The sequence below is a fragment of the Camelus dromedarius genome, chromosome 17 (genome assembly GCF_036321535.1).
Source record: "Camelus dromedarius isolate mCamDro1 chromosome 17, mCamDro1.pat, whole genome shotgun sequence".
Lineage (NCBI taxonomy): Eukaryota > Metazoa > Chordata > Mammalia > Artiodactyla > Camelidae > Camelus > Camelus dromedarius.
The window spans coordinates 9,816,418-9,837,217 of NC_087452.1; the positions used below are offsets into that span (position 1 = coordinate 9,816,418).

Below are 20,800 nucleotides of genomic sequence, written 5' to 3' on the forward strand. Positions count from 1 at the left end.
GCCAAACACAACACCCTTTTACGTAACTCGCTCTCACACCCATCTCCTCCTCCTCCTCCAGGCGGCTGCCCTGTCAAACCAAGGCTGACCTTCCTCACCAGCTGGCCGTCCGTGCCAACTACCCTTTCTGCCCCCCATCTCTGCTCGCTGAGCTCAGAGGTGGCCTCCAGCAAGCTCCCCCTCAGGGCCTTCTTGGTGACTTCTTCTGGAAGGGCTGGGAGACTTCATATCGAATGTTGGCTCGTGGGCTGATGTCTTAAGCCAACCTCAAAAAATAAGTGTGTGGTGAGGGAAAGGCCCTTGGACAAGGGATCTCTCTCTCTCAGCTGAATCTGCAAGCCAGCTTCCTGACAGAGCACTTCTCACATTTTCCAACTCTCGCTGTGTACGTGCCGAAAAGAAAATCCTTTTTGGGTGTGTCTGTAGGCTTGACTTGGCATAGGGAGAGCTGTGGGCTGCCTTTCGATACATACAATTCACTGTGCTGCTGCAACCGGAAGCAATTAATCCAAAAATTTTTTTTTGTATCTGTCTCCTTCCTTTGCTGTGAGGTTCCCTAGGATCATGTCAGCACATATACCCCCAAACACCTGTGTGTGCTTAAAAAAAACCCCGAACACGAAGTATGTTCAGAGATACACCCTCCTCCTCTTCTCCAGGTGAGAAGGGCCTGTGGCCTCCCGCAGGGAAGAGGAAGCGAGGGAACTTCCCCCGGGCGCTGGTGGGAACATCTCAGGAGGAAGGAACAGAGAAGTTGGCAAGGACTCGGAGGACGGATATGCAAGTGCCATGAGACTGGCTGAGCCTGGCGTGTGCCAAAAATTAATTCATAAGCAAATGCTTATTTTATAGTTTCCCACTGGCTACAAAACATCAAGCAGAATGGAAAGATTTCTTCTGGGGGCTGGCAGGAAGTGGGTGGCACTGGAGAGTGCAGAAAGAAAGCAGGGTTACTCTTCAGGAGATGCCTGATCCCACCGCTCGACAAAGCCACCCATCCCTGGGGGGCCCCAAGGCACCGGTGTGGTCTTGTTGCTCCCAGAAGCAGAGGGTTTGCCATGAAGCCTGAGCCGCTCCGATGGCACCCGGGTAGAAGTTTGGGAGGCAGTATCTATCCTCAGATGTTACCAGCATCAGAGAAGCCAGGGCAGGGACAGAAGATACTGGAAGACGTGGGGACATGTTCCCTAGGAGTCCATTATGCCAGGCCAGGAAATATCCTAAATTGGGCTTCAAGGCTTACGTGATGAAACGACAGATTGTAAAGTTTCAGAAAAAAGGAGCAAATTCTCTGCATGAGGGTTCCTAGCAAGCACATAGGTCCTTACTTTAGGATTCCCATAAATTGAATCTTCTGAGGTCTAGACCATGAAGTTTAGAACTTCTGAAGAGCCATGGTCCCCAGTGACCTTATCCTCTGGACAGGGGGCGGGTTTTCACACACCCTCAAAAGGGGAAGGACATGAGTCGACAAGGGACTGAGCTTCCAGGGCAGAGACGGTGGTGCCACCAGTTGGGCGCAGCTGTAACACCCAACTCAGGGGCTCAGCTGACCCATGGTAGGTCTCAATCCACTGTCACAGTCACCCGTGGGGGAGCCAGTCCCCCCAGGTGGCCCCACAACTCCCTCTCCTTTGTGCACATGCCCACCTCAAAGCAAGAGGTAGACGCTTCTCCCCTCCCCCTGAAACTGGGCTCACAATGGGCTCTGACCGACAGAAGGTGGCATCGGTGTTGTACTAAGGATTCCAAGCCCAGGTCCTGAAACACCTGGTGGCTTCCATGTCCCACTCCTCAAAAACGACTTTTGAGCATGCAGCCACCGTCCTCTAAGCAGCCCACACCGCACAGAGAGGCCGCATGGAGGAGAACCAAGGTGATAGCCACTGCTCAGCTCCCAGATGAGGGCCAGCACCAGTGCCACGGCCACGCAAGCGGTCGTCTTGGGCGTCCCAGCCCCATCAAGCCCCTGATGACGGCAGCCCCAGCCGGGACCACACAGAGCAGAACCGCCCAGCTGAGCCCAAGCCCACAGAAACAGGACAGGGATCAGAATGGCCATGGCTTTAATCAAGCCATTAAGTTTTGAGGTGATCAACACAATAGCTCAACAGTAAGATATTATCAACTCAACAGTAAGATAACTAAGGCCGGGGGCAGGAGAGGAGGGGACAGGAGGCACGTGATACTCAGCTCGGGCTTTGTCCCACCGCTCGCTGGCCTCCTGTTCCCTCACCTCTGTGACGGGGAGAACGCACGCGCAGCACACCTCACAGCCCCACCTGGAGACTCAGACGGGACAGCTGGAGGGAAAGTGCTTCGTAACCAGAAGCCAACAGCAACCGGATGCGAGTGCCACTCGCCTTCTCCACTGAGCGCTGCAGCCATGGGCCCATCCCTGGCCCATGCATGCCTCTGTCCTGGGAGATGACAAGGACTTCACTTGTAAAAACGAGAAAGTCGTCTTCCTTTATCAAGCACCTGCCTTCCTCCTCCGATCTTCAGCATCATCCTCAGCAATGAAGCTGTTGCAGGCAAGGAGGAGTCTGGGGAGCCAAGCCACGTGGCCCTGCTACTTACTGCTGGTGTGATGTGGGGCAAGTTCCTTAACTATTTGGGGCTTTCGCTTCCTTACCTATAGAGGGGTAAGCGTGGCACCTGCCTGGTAGGGAGACTGTGAGGACTAAATGAGATGATACAAGGGGAGCACTGACATGCAGTTCCCGGTCCACAGTAGGCACTTAATAAATGCTGGTCATCATCAACATCACATGGCTTTTCACTTAATGATCATACAGTGGAACTGACTCTTTTGGTGTGCAGTTCTACAAATTCTCACACATGTAGAGATTTGTATGCCCAAAGCAAGACACTCAACAGTGGCATCACCCAAAAAAGTCCTCTGTGCTGTTCTCTTACAGTCAGATTCTCCCCTCACCCTCATGGTGGCAAACGCTGCTCTGTTCTCCATCACTACAGCCTGGTCCTTTGGAGAATGTCATACAAATAGAACCATACAGGGTGTCACCCTCTGAGACTGGCTTCTTTCACTCAGCATAATGCTTTGAGGGGCCCCATGTTATCATGTTTATCAGTAGTTCATTCCTTTTTATCACAGAGTAGTGTTCATGCTGTATGGATGTACCACAGTCTGTCCATCACCTTTTTTTTTCTAATTGAAGTATAGTTGATTTACAATGTGTTAATCTGTGGTGCACAGCATAGTGATTCATTTATACGTACATATTTTTCCTTTCCATATTCTTTGTCATTATAGGCTACTGCAAGGTACTGAAGATAGTTCCCTGTGCTGTACAGTAGGCAATCACCATATTTAAAATTATTGTCACAAGCCAGGGAGAAAAGACCTCAGAAATGGAGTCGGCTAGCCATACCTATTAGATTCTAAGATTTTCTGGGAAAACAAAGAATATTGCTAGAAAGTCCTGATTCAAAGCGTCAAAGAACTCAGGAGTCCACGTGTATGTGTGTCTTATGCCTGACGACACAGGGACAGAAACCCAGCGGTGACTTTCCTAATCCCACACCAAAGTGGGCTGGAAAGCGGGTGTCAGTCCCCTTCTCCTCTGCAGGAAGCAGGCCCCACACCCTGGGGGAGGTGTTTGTGAGCACAAGGGCCCTTCTGCAGCCCTCTCCTCGGACAGGCAGCCCAGTTCTGGAACCACGCAGCCCTGCACTCCCCAGCGACCTCCATTCCCACCTGTCACTGGGAAACAGGAATCCAGGGGCGCCCACCTGAGCCCAGACCGCCCTCCCTCCCTGGGCAGGTGACATAAGACGATGAACAGGAAGCAAGAGTGGGCAGTGAGCCCTGGCTGGGACGGGACTTCAGCCATCAGTAACCGCCACCACTGCGGTCAGAACCCATCTCGCACTAACCCCCCAGCTGCTCGTTTTCTACTCTGAACCGGCTTCTCTAAGGCAAGACGAAACTGAGTCACTCCCTCTGGGGCTTCAGGGTGTCTGTCCTTAACTGGCCTGAAACAACCTGAATTCCTCATCATTTTCTCCAGAGAAAGAGACGCTCAGGGCCAAGGGGATCTCACAAGTCAACTCCAGGCTACAATTAATCTTCCTGGAACCACAAATCTCTAATGAGGCAGCGGGTGAGATGCTCCCAGCAGTCCCTGAGATCACAGGAGGAGAGAGGGGAGAGATGGGGGAAGCAAGCCAGCACTCAGGGCGGTGCGTCCCATCCTGGCTGGGGGCCCACAGGCCACCACACCCAGACCCACCCACCCACGAGCACATGGGCTCCTCCGACAGAAAACAGCCCTGCTCTGGGAGGCTCAATGGCTAAAACTCCGTCATGGCATTTCCTCTGCAGCCTGAGCATATGAGTAATGAATGTGTGAAAACACGAAACTAATATTCATCATTACTTTACAAGATAAAGAACTTGAAGGAAAAACAGCTTCTGTGTGCCTTGCCATCACCATCAGGGGTACGCTGTGAAAAACACGGCATCCTGCCAGAATCTCTGACTTCATCTTGCCAGCCAGGCTCGGCGCCGGCGGCCCTCAGCCCCCTCGAGCCCTCTCTACGCTTCACGCTTCCTTAATTAACGGTGTCTTCTTGTGTCTAGTCATCCAGACTCTTTAAAGCCTCGAGAGCCAACTGGGGCTCCAGCATCCAATCAGGTGACACTATGGCCAACGTGTATTAACTATAAATGGGTCTAAGGCACCAGCCTTGAGTGGGGGGTGGAGGTTGGAGAGACTCCATTCATGACATCCTGCTGTAATCAGGTTCAGGATAGCTTTACTCCCCATTTTTCTTTTCTTTTCTTTTTTTTTTTATTGAGGTGTAACTCAGATAGAGTAAAGCACACCAATTTTAATTGTATGGCTCACAGAGTTTGCAACAGATTTATGCCCATGTAACCACCACCTAGACCAAGATGTAGCACCAAACCCCCAAAAGGCTCCCTTCTGCCCCTCCTAGAAAGTAACCTCCCCCACCAGATGACTAATCCTATCATACACTCATTTTGAATTCAGGCTTTCATTAGCTCTCCTAAACGATTTCAAATTGACTTTTTAATTATCGAACTGCCTCCCTCTAGGACCAGCTTTTCTTAAGTTATCTGTCAGATTTACAGTCCTACATTACAGCGCCGAGGCCCCTCGGGGTGCTTCTGGGCTACTGTGTACAACTGCCACCACATCCCCGGTCCCCCTTCCACCCTCCCTCTACCTGCTCTGCTCACCCCAAAGGACCCAGTCCCCGCTGTGGGAGCATGTCTGCTCCTGCACCTCTGGGCCTCCTCTCCCATGCACCATGAGCGAGCCTCCCCATGTCCCAGCCATGTGCCCAAATCCCACCCTTCAGACCCCACACTCCTTCTTCAAAGTCTACCTCATCAAAAAACCTCCTACCAACTCCTCACACAGGTGTCGTTGCTTCTTCCTTGGAGGGTCCACAGTAATTTTCCTGCCTCTTGGATGGCATGACACATCATTCTGGAGACACAGCTCCCTAAGTGCATGCATACCAAGTCTTATATCTTTGCTAGATCATCAATTTCTTGAAGACTGGGCCTTTGTGACTTCTCAAATTAGCAAAGTTTTGTTTTCTTTGCTTGTTTTTGAGGAAGGGAGGGAATAACCTAGGGCTTCCAACTTCTTATTTGGCCAGCAGAGGAAAAACCCCAACTCTCATCCACTATCAACACCGTTTCATCAACAAAAAGACATCAGAGCTAAGAAAAACTCATCAGGATATAACCTCAGAATAAAATGGCCAGATGGTCCCTCAAACTGACATATTTGGTTTATGAAAAACTGACCACACTGCCCTCATTTCCACACTTGGCTGTACCTGGAGAAAATTCTCATAGACCGATTGGCCCCAGGGTCTGGAAACCACTAACCTGAAATCCCCAGTAGAGCACCGTGTATACAGAAGGTGCTCGATAAATGTTTAGTTTGACTGCTCGAGTCACTGGAAATCACAGAGAACAGGAGCTTTCCAGCCCTGCTTCCATTCCAACACGCGCACCCAGACGCCAGGACCACGGCAGTGGGCGTGCAAATCCTGATGGATTCACGTGGGACGAAATCAAACAGCAACCCCACGTGTTGCAGGTCACGTCTGCCCATGTGACAGCTCAGCTATGCAGCTGGCTCTCCCGCAGGCACAACATTCAACTTCGGACAACGTATATAATGAACTTCGAGAGTGTGTGTTGGGGCAAGTGGGGACTGGAGGGCGAGGAGACAGGACCCCGCAGTCACTGTGCAGGCTGGGCAGGCACAGGGCACCTGGCTGAAGGGTGACTGGGGGCTGAAACCCAGGAGCCCTGGCTAGGGGCACATCTGCCCACAGGAAGAAACGCCCTTTTAAAATTTGTACCAAGAACCAAAACTTCACTAATCCAGACTCTGAATTTAAACTCAAGACCAAGAGTATAAGGTCAAGTCAAATACATACATAAAGGTGAATTTTATGCCATGTAAATTATATCTCAATCAAAAACTATTATCAAAATGTGTGTGTGTGAAAAAGTTAACCCTGTGCAGAGGCAAAGAGTGAAGAATGCATTAAGAAGGGGATACTAAAAATATTTAAAGGAATCATTTTCAGGGCCATTTATACATGAAAATTATACATGAAAATGTATATACTATTAAAATTCATTAAAATTGCTTTTTAAGAATGTCTACTAAGAATTCTACTTACTACTATTACTTTTAAATTAATTACATATTAATTTAAGTATTTTTAAATTTTTACTTAAAGATAATTTAAACAATAATTTAAAGTTATTATATTCTAAAATGGATCATACCCTGGCAACAAAAAGGCATTACTCATCTTTGACTCACCTAGCCTGGCTTTCCCCAGTTAGTTCCTATTATTTCAAACTGGTTTAGTTTTACTGAGCTTTTCAGTTAAAAGGCAGAGAAATTTATAGTCAGCAGGAACTATAGGGTCCATAGATGTAACAAATACAATTAGCACACAAAGTCCAAACTCCTTCTGGTCATCTTGTGATGGGATCCTCTGGGATCTTGGATTAAAAACTATACATATAATTCATTCAATCATTCATCAAACCAACCTTTATGGATTACTCATTATGCCCCAAATCCTGGGCCAACTTGCTTTGCACATCCTCAGCATTCTACAAATTTTCAAAGGTAACCCATGTTTTAGAATCAAGCCTGAATTATGACTGAATGGCCACAGTACGATTTCAATAGAATGTGCTTTTCTGAACAACAGAATTTTGTGCCCTAAGAATGAGCTATCCCCTATGTAAGAGTCTGTGCACCACCCAGGCACCCGGCCCCTAGAGGAGAGCCTCCTCCTACTCGGCAGGGCTGCCCACCAGCAGCCAAGCCGCCCTCCTACCTGTATGGTGGTGTTGCCTCCTTCCAGGAGGGCGATGGCCAGGAGGATGCTTTCGTGAAACACTCGGTCACTGGACGCGTTCATGATGAGATCGATGACCAGATTGGAGGCGCCCTCCTTGTCGAGGTGGCACTGAACCTCAGCCAGGCTCATCTCACCCCTGCTCATGGAGCTGGACCCGGAACCTCCCCCTAAGAAGATGGAACAGTGCTCTTATTAACTACAATCACCACAGCTAACATTTATTGCATTCCTTCTGCGTACCAACACTTCATACACTGAACACTTTAACAGTACTATCTCCTTGAACCTTCTTAACAACCCCACAGAAAAGGTAATGATTATTAGCAGAGAGATGAAGTCACTTGTCCAAGGACACTCAGCTTAGCTTGTAAGTAGCAGCGATGGCACTTGAAGGCAGGCAGGTAAGATGAAGGAAGAATAATACATTTTGAGCAAGAGATCTAAAGCTGTATAGTCAGACTCTTCCTTACATTAAAATGCAGTGATTTGGGGCAGAATTATTAAGAACTGATTTAAGACAAACCGAACTTGAACACTTCTTAGAACATTCTTAAGAAAGTGTAGCCTATGATGATGACTTTAGCCCTCTTTCTAAGAAGCCCACCCTGGCCCCAAACTCATCCTTCCACTAATTTTCATCTGTTCGTTCATTCATTCAAAACCCATTTACTCAGTACTTGGTATGGAGCCAAGAGCTGGGGGTAGGGGAGTGAACAAAGTTCCCACCCCCACTGAGCTTCAGATGAGACAAATACAATCAGGAGGAGATGGCCTGTGCCATTCAGTGGGACAGATCCCAACTGTGTTTAGAAGGTGCCTATTTAAGACCTTGCATGATTTTTGGCAATAACCAAAATATTAATGTACATGGGGAAATGGGATAATCAATTTCAGAAAAACAGAAAACCATCTGTCAGTCCTTCCCTGCAGAGCTCAATTCAAAGGTACGTTACTTGTCCTTGACTTTCTAGATCTATTGCATCTACAGCACAAGGGAGACACTGGTTCCACATCAGAATCTGTCTCTGATTCCAACCCCCTCCCCATGATGCTCTCCAGGGCCTCACAGACTTGCTGAATGACCCCACCATGGAAAGTCAAGAGAAATAATTTTGAGATGTTGTGTGAGGAACCTCTGCTTCACAATCCCTGGGAACTTTCGGATGAGATGCTAAGGTCCGCTTCTGGGTAACCTGTGAACGGCATCTTTGCCGCAGCTCCGTGAATTGAGCAGGTATGCCCCAGGTATTCCTCGGGCAAGACACCCAAGATCCCTCCCCAGAAGTTGCCAGGATACATTTATCAAACACCCAGTGTTTCTCTGCTACCTGAGGAACCTACCAGGGACCAGCAGTGCCTCAGAGTCAACACTGTTGACAGGGAATCAGGCAACTCACATTTGTGCTTCGAGCATGGAGTTACTGGCCCCCCTTCAAGCCAACACCAGTACCCACAGTTCAGTTTGCAGCTTTTACCTGTACCTGTGTTTACAATGTTTTGGGACACCTCTCAGGATGTGTTTTTAAGCAATTCAATATAGAGGTTTTTTCCCGTGCGCCAACTCCCCTGAGACTTTTGGGGAGGCATAAGGCATGGGCATTAGGATCAGATATAACTGCTTCAAATTACAGACCAGTCACTAACTAAAGTTCCCCTTTCCTCTGTTCAGCAGGGTAACAGCAGTCCCTATCATAGATAGTCAGTAACTTGGAGGAGAAAGGATAAAGAATGTACAACAGTTGGGAAAGCCATCAGCTTAGTAAGTGTAAAATAAATGGTGGCTTTCACCCTCCTCACTCCCAACGTCATCCTCATCTTATGGGAAAACACGAGTTCTGATGACCGCAAGAAACGGTGCAACAAAGTCAAGTTTCTTGAGTCATTCAACTATCACCAGAGGGTTGCTGCATGAGAAAGAGGGGCAAAGGCTTAGACAGTATCTGATTGCTGGGAAATGTTTTCAGACCTCAGTTTGATGGTAGACCAAAGACAAAATAAGTTGCTAAAAAAAAAAAAATACACTTGCAACCCAAATTCATCTGTTAGAGTTTCAACCTGCTGAGCAGAAACACACAGCTCTCATGTGGCACACTCAGGTCACACGTGCAGCCGATTAGCACACCACGCAGCCTACCTCCTCCCCCAGGCTTGCTGGGTCCTCCTGGTGACAGCGGGCCATTGCCAAAGCTGGTAAGGCTCTCTCTTCTTCCCGAAGGTCTGATGTTTCCATAGTAACGGTTGACCAAAATCTGCCTGAGGGCCTCACCCTTAATTCAAACAGGATAATGAAATCAGGTTCTGAATTTAATGCATAACTGAGCAACTAATATTAAAAAAAGAAAACCACAGGGGTACTCAGTTCTAATTGGCTCAGTCTCACTCAGTGAAAAAATAAATTATTAATAAAAGCATTTGGAAACTCTGAAGTTAACTTCAATATTTGCTCAGGAAACCAGATCATAAAAAGACATCCATCTAGAATACGAAGTATCTGAAAGTGCTCTCTCTCACACACAGTGTTAAAGATAGAACATTAATTTGGAAGGGCAGCTAACAGTAACAACAACGACAACAACAACAACAACAAAAAACCCCCAAAAAGTCCCTTTGGGATAAGCCAAGAAAATTCAGACAAGATGAAAAATTTACAGGTCATCTTCCACACAGCAGTATGAAAATGTTACTCCAGCCACAGGACTTATTCCCAGGGTCCCAAGAAAATATTAAGATATCAGAGTAATAGAGTAAATAATAGAGTAAATAAAATAATAAGCCGGAAATAAGACTTTCTTACAGAAAGAGTCAATGGACTAAATGGTAAAGAAAAAAAAGTGCTACAGAAAATAAATTAGTGGCAGGTATCAGGTATGTCAGACAAGAAATAAGCAACGTGGATAAAATGACGAGGGGTTTGCTTTGAAACAATACGGGAGGAGAGGACTAGCTGGGTATAAAACAGACAAGAGCGAGCAAGAGCTGACAGCTGTTGAAGCTGCGTCACGAATGAGGGTTCGCAAAGCTCTTCGAAGTATGCATTTCAGATATATTATTTCCATGATAAAAACTTTAAAAAAACATAAATATCAAAGGAATCCTGGGCAGGAGATATAACAACTCTTCCCCACAAATCCAATTAAAAAACAAACGAAACTCTGACTTGTTCTTGAATACTAAGGGGTACTGGTAATGCAGCGCAAAGCCGTAGGGCTGATTCTCAGCTCTGTCCCACCTGCGGTCATGCTGAGGGCCTCCCAGACCACCTCTCAATCTGGAAGTTTCTAAAAGTCAAAGGCTGTGCGGATTTCCACCAGACCCTTTCCCAGGGACAATGTAGTAAGTCCTGGAGTTCCTCTGGTACCTCACTGAGAGAGCTAAGTGAGAAGTCTAGCAGAGGGAGGGTGTGTGGAAATATAGCAGGTCTCTAAAACAGAGAGGCTCTAGAGTTCCTTTGAAGAGGCCTGCAACTCTAACATGACTCAGGAGAATTTCAAGTGATTTGCTAATAAGCTCCAAGAATAGGTCTGGAGACTTCAAGGAGGTTATTTGCAAAACAAGATGTGAAGGAGCAGACCAGAGGGAGAGGAGTGCCCTGAGGGTGGTGGGGAGGCCAGGGCACCCTGAGGGAGGTGGGACCAGGATAAAGGCAGAAAACGCCTTAGTTCAACTGTCAAAATGACCTACGGGCCCAGGACTACACAGCCTGGTTCTTCACGGTTACAGCCAAGCTGTGATTTCAAGACTCTGAGGACAAAAGGGGATAGGATGAGAGGGAGGAGAGGGGAGGCAGTTCTGATTTTAAAATGAAAGTTCAGGAAAGAAAACAATCTTTATTTCCCCCTTCATTCCATCCACATATACGTGTCTCAATGTAGTTCCGCAAAGGAGAGCGCTTCCATTAGTACGTGAAACTCTTCCGACCTTGACCGACGGTAAATTCAAGATTTCGAGACTACTTCCAAAGGGGAAGCTCTTTGTGATTTCTAAAAATACTTTAAAAATAAACTGTTTGTGGTATAATATCCTTTAATGGCTTAGAAAATCACATTTTGGTGTAAAGATTGAGTTTTGCACCAGTACAAACACATCAACCGAAACTTTCCAAAGCTGTCACTGACAACATGGTGACTGTAAAAGGCTGACTTCATAAGACAAACATAAATTTCAAAGGAATGTTCAAGAAAGCCTACTGAGAAAGAAAAAGGGGGGCGACAAGGTCATGCCCATATTGAACAGAACAGGATATTAACTGCCATTTCCCTTTGTTGACACAATGATGCATCTGTTTGATTTTCTTTCAAAAGGCACAGACTTTGAGTTCCCACAATAGGGATGGCTGGTGGGAAACCATCCCAATTTTCTACTGGATTCTCATGGGCACCACAGAAACGGGTAAATGATTGAGAGGTAAATGGCTGGGTTGACACCTGCAAACTGCACCTCAGAAGACAACCAATGGAGCCATGGTGGCAAGACTCTAGAAGGTCACAGGGCTGGATGGTCAAAGGCAGGGTGACTGTCACCGGGCAACCAACACACGTGTCCTTTAAGGAAGTCTCAACCAGAGACTTCACACCTAGGATCAGAGAGGCTCTGCCAGATTCTCCGCTCCTCGTGGTTTTGAGGGTCATCAGCGAGAGCCTGGTCAGTTTGTGATCGAGGAAGCAGGAGGGAGAGAAAGGAGCACGTGCCGCTCGGGAACATGTGGACTCCAGGGACAGGAACTTCACATTTATGCAGCCTGGATGCCAAACTCAAGTTACAAAGGGATCTCACATTACCATTTTGCCTCTCCTTTCACAGAAAAACCCTAGCAGTTACCATAGCAACTGATGCATCAAATGGTACATTTTTTCCCCTTAAGAGAATATCAAAAACAGTGTTCTTTATGGGAAACACACACACACACACACACACACTCTCTCCACCCTACAAACGAATTTTTTTCCCTCTTAACTGTAAGGTTTTTGGTACACATACACTTCACTTTCTCGCCACAAAATAAATAAATAAATAAAAATTTTAAGGCAAGGGAAAAAAGAGAACATGTGGGATTTGCTTTTTTAAAAAAAGTAAAAAAACAAGGTAAGAATCGTTCCTTTTCTGAAAAAATAAAGACTGAAAATTTTAGGTAAAAAAGGGACAGAAAGAGAACATGGATAAGCATTATTGAAAGTTATGCAAATCCCTAGTGTGAAAACTTAGGTTCAAGGAAAATGCTGTTTTTCTGAGCTAGTGGTTTAATTTAGGAAAAATTAAAATCTGCACAGAAAAGCCTTCCTAATCATCTTGATATAAAATTACTCAACAGCACTGAGCTGTTCACGGTGTACCAGGCTGAGGAAGCGGATGGCAGAGTAGGAAAAAAAAAAAAAAGTGACTTCTCAAATAGCATCACTTCTCGGCTGTAACATGTGGCCCGTGCAGTCCTTTTTTCAAGAACACTAGGTTTTCCCCAGCTGTTTATACCTACAGGATGCAAACAAATATCAGGTGTTTTGTCTCTGGTAAGAAATTCCGTGCACATTATTACCTGAGACTGAGACAAGACAAAGGCAAAGAGTTTCATTTGCAGTGTCAGGTGAGAACGGTGAAAACGGCAGGTCAGTGATGTGGAGTCAAGAAACCAAGCTCCTGCCCTGCAACTCGGTTCAGCCGAGTTTCATTCTGTCAGTTAAGCTAACGGCTAATTAACTGCATGGGGACGCAGCCCAGCGTGGAACAAGGCACTCAGAGTTAACAGTGCCACAAGCAAAGGAGAGAAAAAGTGATCTCTAGGCTTTCCTGGTTCCAGCCACTTAAAAATCAGGTGCTTCAGGACAGATCACCCTCTCATATGAGCAGCAAGCCTCTCACACCTTAGTCAGCACTAAGGTAGCACCTCGATTTAAAAATACCTTCTTTTTCTACTCCTGGTGTCTGTCAAATCTCTGACGCATCTCAGTCTGCAAGGCAACCACCACCATTAATACCCCTTCTCAGGGTCCAGCCGCTGTGCTGAGTGTTTCAAGTGCACAGCTCTGTAAAACAGTCCTAAGGGATGGAGACTCTTATCCCCACTTCACAGCAGGAGAAATTGAGGCCCATGGAGGTTAAACAATGTGCCCAAATCACACAGCAAGGGCCTGACAAAGGGAGGCTTGAAACTGTTTCTAATTCCAAAGCTCATGCACTGGGGTGACCTCCAACACCATGTCCCCTGAGAACTTAGGCACGAGGGACAGTGATGTGCCTGGAACGGCTACCTCTAAGACTCAGGGAAATCCTTGAAGGACAGGCAAGGATGGAAAAAACAGGAATGCAAGGTGCCCCTGATCAGTGACCTGCAGGAGACACTGGATGCTGGAGGCAAAGGGCTCAATGCCAGCTTCCTAGAAGCGCTTCTTTGGTCACAATCCAAGAAATCAGTCGCCAGAGAGAGGAAAGGATTTGGGACGTGGTGCGACTGGGCAGGGGTTGAAGCGTGTGAGCAGAGCAAAGGTGCACCAGGCACCCATTCGTCTCAGGCGAACATCCTCTGCAACCCTGATGACCCCAATTCCTTGACAGGCTTCTCCGTGACTGCTCACTTCCTAACCCCATGACTTGGGGAAGGTACCCAAGTTCTCTGAGTTTCAGTTTCCCAATCTGTGCAATGGGGATGACGGCTGTGTCACTGGGTCAAAGTCAGCATTAATAAGGATTGATCTGTTAACATTTGTCAAAGTCTTAGCATATCATAAGCATCCAGAAAACCAGAGCATCTGGTATTTTCCAAAAAAGGAGGGTAACTTGAAGTCAGTGGTCAGCATGCTAATGATGGATGTAGCCTCCTAGGAAATGGTTCAGCAATGCATAATCAGCCCCTGAAGAAAGTATCTACCCTGTGGTTTAGAATCTCCCCTTTTAGGAATCAATCCACAGATGCACACACTTGTTCATTTCCTCGTCAAAGGAAAACATTACAAAATACTTGTTAATTGGTGGAACCTCAGGCAGCTGTTAATGTTCAAAGACTTTCAAAGAAAATGCTGATATAATATTAAATGACAAAAGCAGGGAACAAAAGTCGTGCACATGGAATCATCCCAGTGACAAGGGAAGTGCGTGCTGGCCACACTCTCAGGTGTGTAAAAAAGTGGGAGAGGGAAATATTAAATTATCTTTTATAGCTAGGTAGTGTCATTATGGACTTTTTTATTATACTTTTTTATTATAAATTATCCCATAGTGATCATCAGTTACTCACAGAAACAAAAGGAGAAAAAAACCCAATTTTTTAAAGACTACACCTAAGGAGAAAGCCACCTGCAAAAAAGGAGACAGGATGCAAAAAAGCTGACCTGGTCATTACCTGGAGGCCAGCCGGGCGCAGTGCATGAGCAAGTGGACGGGGTGGGTGGAATCACCAGCTAGTTTCATTTATATAAATGGCTGTGATTGGTCCTGAGCCAATTAATGCTTTAACAATGACAATGACAACAACAAAAACTGTCCCTCTTTAAGTCACAGCACGTGGCCAAGGGCGGTGTTATGGTCCCAACACCCAGAGCTACGTACCCTTTTATGGTCTTCCAGTTGCCTCAGGGGTGGACTCGGCTCGACCTCCTGCTAAGCATGCAGAAATTCCATTTAAGTAAGACACTAGGGAGACACGTCCAACTTCAGGGTCAGTCACAAATAAGATGCACAGAGAGAGCGTGGACAGCGAAGACTTACACAGCAGGAGCAAAGACCTGTTTTGGGTTTCCCCCCAAATACGAATGCTCCATTCCTCCGGGTCCTGCTTCACAACCGCCCCGTCCCCAACCCTACTGCACTGCTCAAAGTGAGCAGACATGTGATTTTTTGGGCCAAGATTATTTTTTGCAAGGATTATGAAAAGTAAGTTCGATATTCCATACATTTACATGAACCCAAAGGGGTTCCAATGCAAGACTCAACCGGGCAGGTCCCTGTGATTCAGACATGCATGACCGAAAAGCACATGCGTGAGGACACGGATGCGTACACTTCTGAGCACACACACACACGGGAACTCGGCTCCCCCCAGCCCACCGGTACATGGCATTCTCATCCAGGCTACTGATGCTGAAGAGCGCTGACTGAGAATATTAGAGACCGATCATTGTAAACATCCATGCTGGAATTCAGCTATTCCATCGTGTTTCATATCTACGCTCTTCTTTCAAATAAAGTACATTTCATTTTAGCTTTGCCTCCTGTGGTTCTAGAACAATTTCTGCAAGGAAATTTTGATACTTGGAAATATGCCTCCTCCAAAAGCTTCTCTATGACTTTAGATGCCTTAGTTAATTCCAGTCCTTCATTTAGCAAGTTAGCGGCAGGAAGAACAGGAAGACTGCGTCGTGAAACCACTACTTGACTAGTAGCTCCCATCAAAACGATACATGAATATCCACAACTTCAAATTCACTTCATCTCTGCGCAGGACCCAGAGCTCTATTTTGTGTGGATCAGCAGCAAGGTCCAGACAGTCCAGCGTTTCTCAACTAAACATCTCAGGACTAAGACAAACGGTTTTATGTGAAAACCTTCAAAGAGTCACATCCCCTCGCCTGGAGGACACTTTGGTTTCAGCTCTAGCTGCTCAGAACTTTTCTTTCTACACCAACAGCCACCCGATTACAGCAATGATCAGGTCCCAGGCAGGTTAGAGACTCCCTCGTTCACCTGCCACTGGGACAGACACTTGACTACGACAGCTCAGACACTCAGCCAGGAACACTGATAAGCACCATATTTGCTGGCACCACAAATATAGGTGAGCAGCACACACCTCGGTGGAATTCTCCGAGTCCGGAGCTTGGGGCAGCTGGTTGGGAGTAAAATAAAGCACGTTAGTTACAGTATGTACACCTCTGGACAAAGAAGCCCAGAGACCAACACTCAAGGACAAAACACAGAGGGCGAAACGAAGTGACCGGGCTGCCACACCCACTGAAGGATGCTTCAGCCCTGGAGGGCAGGAGATACCCTCTCTCTCTTTGAAACTGTACTGAATGTGGTTGTGCTGGAAGAGACAGTTGGCTTGAGATGGGGAAACATATTTAAATTCAGGAAAGAAACAAATCTACCACTGACCAAGAAGGAAATAGGTCTTAAAAATAAAAAAAGACGTCAAAGGAAGAACTTCTGCACATCTATGTTTTTGTTCATCCACAGAGAGGAAAAGTGATACAGCACACGCCCCTGGAGGCTTGGGGAGGGGAAGTGGGGAAAGAAGACTGAGGAGGATGACAGCAGGGTCTTAGATGCAGCCCCCTGCCCAGGGGCCTGGAGCTGCTGACAGGTCTGCACCACCAGCCTCCCGTGGGCACGTGCATCCTTCCGGGTCACTCCTTTCCCCACATCCTGCCTGTGCATCAGAGGGTGAGACCTGAGGCTCTGGCTTAGGGACGGAAAAAGCCTCTCCCCTCCAGCATCTCTGGGAGGAGAAAGGAAGGCTTCCTGGCTGCAGGGTTACCTGGCCGGTTCGTTGTCCCACCACACACTTACCCCAGGGCTCCCCAGCCCCATTCCTGCCATACCATGTACATGCACACCCTGCTCCTTCACCTCCCGCTAGATTTCATTAGGTCCAACCCATACACGAGAGACAAGATGGTGGCCCCACAGGAAACACAAGGCAACTGTGAGGGTGCACCTGGTGGCTAACAAGCCAACGGCTCCATGTGAAGGTAGCACCACGAATCTGTCCACCAAAGGGCACGTGCTCGGAGCAGGCACTGATGTCAGATGTAACCGCCGGACTCCACACTGGGCTGCCCTGGACCGAAGTCACGCACCAGGCATGGCTGGCTGGTTCAAGGTGCAGTCTGGGGCCATGGAACGAAGCCAAGGCTCACACTGCAACCGAGTGACCTTGGCCTCCTTTGGTGGGGCTCCAGGGACACAGCACACCTCTTGGGAGGCCAGAGCGTGGCTGTCAGGTGACGAGCCAGAGCAGGTGCTGAAAGCATGGGGGGCCCAAAGCTCCAAGATTCGGTGTGGTCTCGATCCAGCGGAACACCTGATACCCCTTTCATGGTCTGACCCCCAAGATGGAAAAATGCTCTGAATATAAGACTGTTATTATGTAAGCTAACGATTTCTGTCTTTTTTTCCATTTCCCAACAGGTAGAATGAAGTAAAGATATAGGGGATTCTCTTCAAGCACAAAGATTAATTTACCAAGGTCAAGGAGGCCTATGCAGAGGGTTGCTCACTCAATTCCGGACAGAAGAGCTTTTGGACACAAATGCAAGTCCACTAGCCTCAGGGAGAAAATTCCCTTGCGAAGCGTTTCACTTCCTGGTGGGGTGGGGAGGCACAGCGTGGGAGCAAGGACTTGAATGCAGCAAGGAAATAAAACCCGAGCTCAGGTGTGCGTGTTTCTCGCATGATATAAATACAACCACGATCCAAGAAAGCACTTTAACCCTGTCCTTACATTCTGTATGCTTTAAGGTAACGAATTACAACTGTGCAAACATTTGTGCCACCTGCCCTTAGTGCAAAAGGACACACAAGAAAAGGCAGAATTAAGGCAACTGCCCATATACTTTAGACCAGAGATAGAGGTGGAAGAGCAGATTATTTTTACCGTTTGCACTGGCCACATTCCACCAACCTATCCTTTACACTGATCCTATATGATCAGAACAAGAGGATGATAGGCCCGGATTTACTACAGGAACCAACAGAGCTACCCTCTTACTCCCTTGCCAATCAAAATAAAAGTTAAAGAAAAATGAAGAAAATGGAACTTGAGCTGGTATGTCTTTTTTAAAAAAAATATTTTATTTATTTACTATTGCATTATTTAATTATTTTATTTTTGGTGGGGGGGGTAATTAAGTGTATTTATTTTTAGAGGAAATACTGAGGATTGAACCCAAGACCTCGTGCGTGCTAAGCATGCACTCTACCACTAGAGCTATACCCTCCCCCTTGGTGTGTCTTTTTAAAGCTATCTTGTCTGAGACCTCTGTCAAAAGAAGCATCTTGAATTCTTTTAGAATGGTTACGGGCAGTTTTCAGCTATTTCTTAAGCACTCCAAGATCAGTAGTTTCTGACATGTTTTATAATTGAACTGACATTCTATTGCCTCCCTAAACCCCCTGTCATGTTGGTTTTAAAATTCGTTTAATTTTTTTAAACAAAAATTAAATTAAAATGAATGATCTTTTCCCTTGGAACATTTCAGGAAGACTTGGGAGACAACAGAGGCTTTTTTTTTTTTTTTAACAGCTTCAGGAGTCACTATTTTAACAGAAAGACAATTTTTTAAAATGCTATCCATCCATGAAACAGAATGGAAAACTCAAGAGCAATCGACAGGTATTGTGTGTCTGACTCACGCATGCACTGGCACTCTGTGTGACCCTCAACCAGCCACTGAACCTCTCTGGGCTTCCACCTCCTGACCTGTAGTTCAAGGAGACTGGAGCAGAAAGTATTTAGGATTCCTTCCAGCTAAAACATTAAGTAATGCTTGGTATATTTTCAGTAAACTTCACTTCATAATATCTAATAGGCAAGTTCCCTAAATAATACTACCCAATGGGACATACAATAATTTCAGGCACGGCCAAGGCCACACCAAACCTGGCATGTCTTTTGGTAAAATAACCAACAGCTTTTGCGAGCGCTTTCTCCTGTGAGGGTTTTGGCTGTATTTCCATGAGGATGGTTGCTTTATGGCAGTAAGTCACAATTTTGAAAAATGTAATCATATTAATAAGTGATTTATGTTCAAATCAGATAAGAGCTACACAAATACAATATATACTACCCAAAGCAAAAGATAATGTTTGGTAAATGAATGAACTGATTTTCTCAGCACTATTTTATTATCAAGGTTAATACATACATATATATATATTTTACATGAAAGGTCATCTTCCATGACCACACATTAAGGGAGATGTTTTGAGAAAATCAGTATGTCTGAATTTCACAAGTCCTGTCTTCTACCACCTTCCTCCCAGGATCAGTCACTATATTCCCATGCTGGCACCTCCGGTCAAGGTGCAGCCTCCCCAGACCAACAGGTGACTGGCAGTGACCTGATGTGGCTTGGTATTGAACTTGGAAACGAACTGGTGCCCACTACGTGCCTCTTCATATTTCTTCTTGGATCTTACATCTTCCTGGTGCTTTTAGACAAGGTCAGCAAAATCAAACTTCATATAAACAAGATTTCAAGTGACTGCTTTTGAAATAGAAATTCAGAATGAGTCTCAAGTCACAGAATCCCAAGTGTCCTTCCCAGAAGAGGCCACGAATCAGGCCATCAAAAGTACAGCACTTGAGCAGTAACAAGCTACGTGCTGATACAACACTGAAACCCTCACTTTCTGTACCTAACATTTTATCCAGGGATGAATTTCTACCATGAGTGAAGGAAATTATACTTTGTCATTCTTAAATAAAAAGAAACCCACAGACTTCCTTGGGTTACTCTTTGTGGTGCGTGCATAAACAGCACACACTCACATGTATAATGTATGTATGTACAGACGTCCGTTCCATGTGTGTGCCTATTACAGCCAGCCAGAGCACGGCCATGGAAATACCCTCTGTCTTCTACTGCCATCAATCTGAACCCTGCGACTCCCAGGCTTCTAGAATTTTCCTTCGAAATAAGATGTCTCCTTCCATGGGGCACCCAGAGCAGAGGGTGGATACAGTTCATGAAAGGCAACTGTATTATAGATCCAGCTGTCAGCACATCAAGGAGAATTCATAATCTCCAACCCCCTGAATCAGTATTGAGTTCCTTTTCATTCACTCAATCTCAGAGGAGGGCAAAAGTAAACAAACAAACAGCAAACGGGCTTGCAAACATGTTTGCTGGGCCCTGTCCTTCATGAGCTTTTGAAAACCCACATTAAGAGAACAGAACGCTTGAAAGAAAACTGAGCTAAAATAGAAGTTGCCTCGCATTTTTTCGCCGAACAATTTAAAATCTTCACGTTTGCTAACACAATGCCCTTTACTAACAGCATTTGCTTTTAGAAACAAAGAAAGAAAGAAACATTACTTTGTTCCCGTGCTGCAGGGTCACCTATATATCAGAGAACAAGTTCATCAGCTCTGAAAAGTGAAATTCATTTTTAAAAACGCATTCTGACTTGACTAAATTATACAACTTCAGTCATTATGGAATCATCTCAGCATTTGAGAAAAAGAAAACAGAAAGAAAAAGAAAAAAAAAACTTTCCCAGATTCTGCAACAGCTCCTGTATGCTCCGAGCTGAGCTTGCTTGCTCTATGGTTGCCAGTGTCTAACAGTAAACAGCCCCGCTGCATTTATTGGCAATTACTATTGAAGGTCACACATCAGCAGTGAGCCTAAATTCCAGGAAAAAAAGAAGCTCTTATGTAACTGCCGCCTGAATGTTGGCAGGTGCCCAA

The 20,800-nt window shown here is 46.2% G+C and overlaps 1 protein-coding gene across 9 annotated transcripts in view; it reads right to left on the reverse strand.

Annotated features, from left to right (window-relative positions):
* The window catches only part of ITPR1 (inositol 1,4,5-trisphosphate receptor type 1), a 299,982-nt gene that overhangs the window by 88,597 nt on the left and 190,585 nt on the right, over positions 1-20,800 (reverse strand). For 3 of the 9 annotated variants that reach the window (XM_031470775.2, XM_064496295.1, XM_031470770.2), the window contains 4 exons: positions 16,178-16,213; positions 14,938-14,985; positions 9,536-9,668; positions 7,378-7,568 (listed from right to left, as the gene is read on the reverse strand). In XM_031470775.2, the coding sequence (XP_031326635.1) occupies positions 7,378-7,568; positions 9,536-9,668; positions 14,938-14,985; positions 16,178-16,213 (408 nt within the window). Of the gene's footprint in view, positions 1-7,377; positions 7,569-9,535; positions 9,669-14,937; positions 14,989-16,177; positions 16,214-20,800 lie in introns of all 9 variants that reach the window. The other 6 variants (XM_064496296.1, XM_064496294.1, XM_031470769.2 and 3 more) reach the window with 3 other exon arrangements.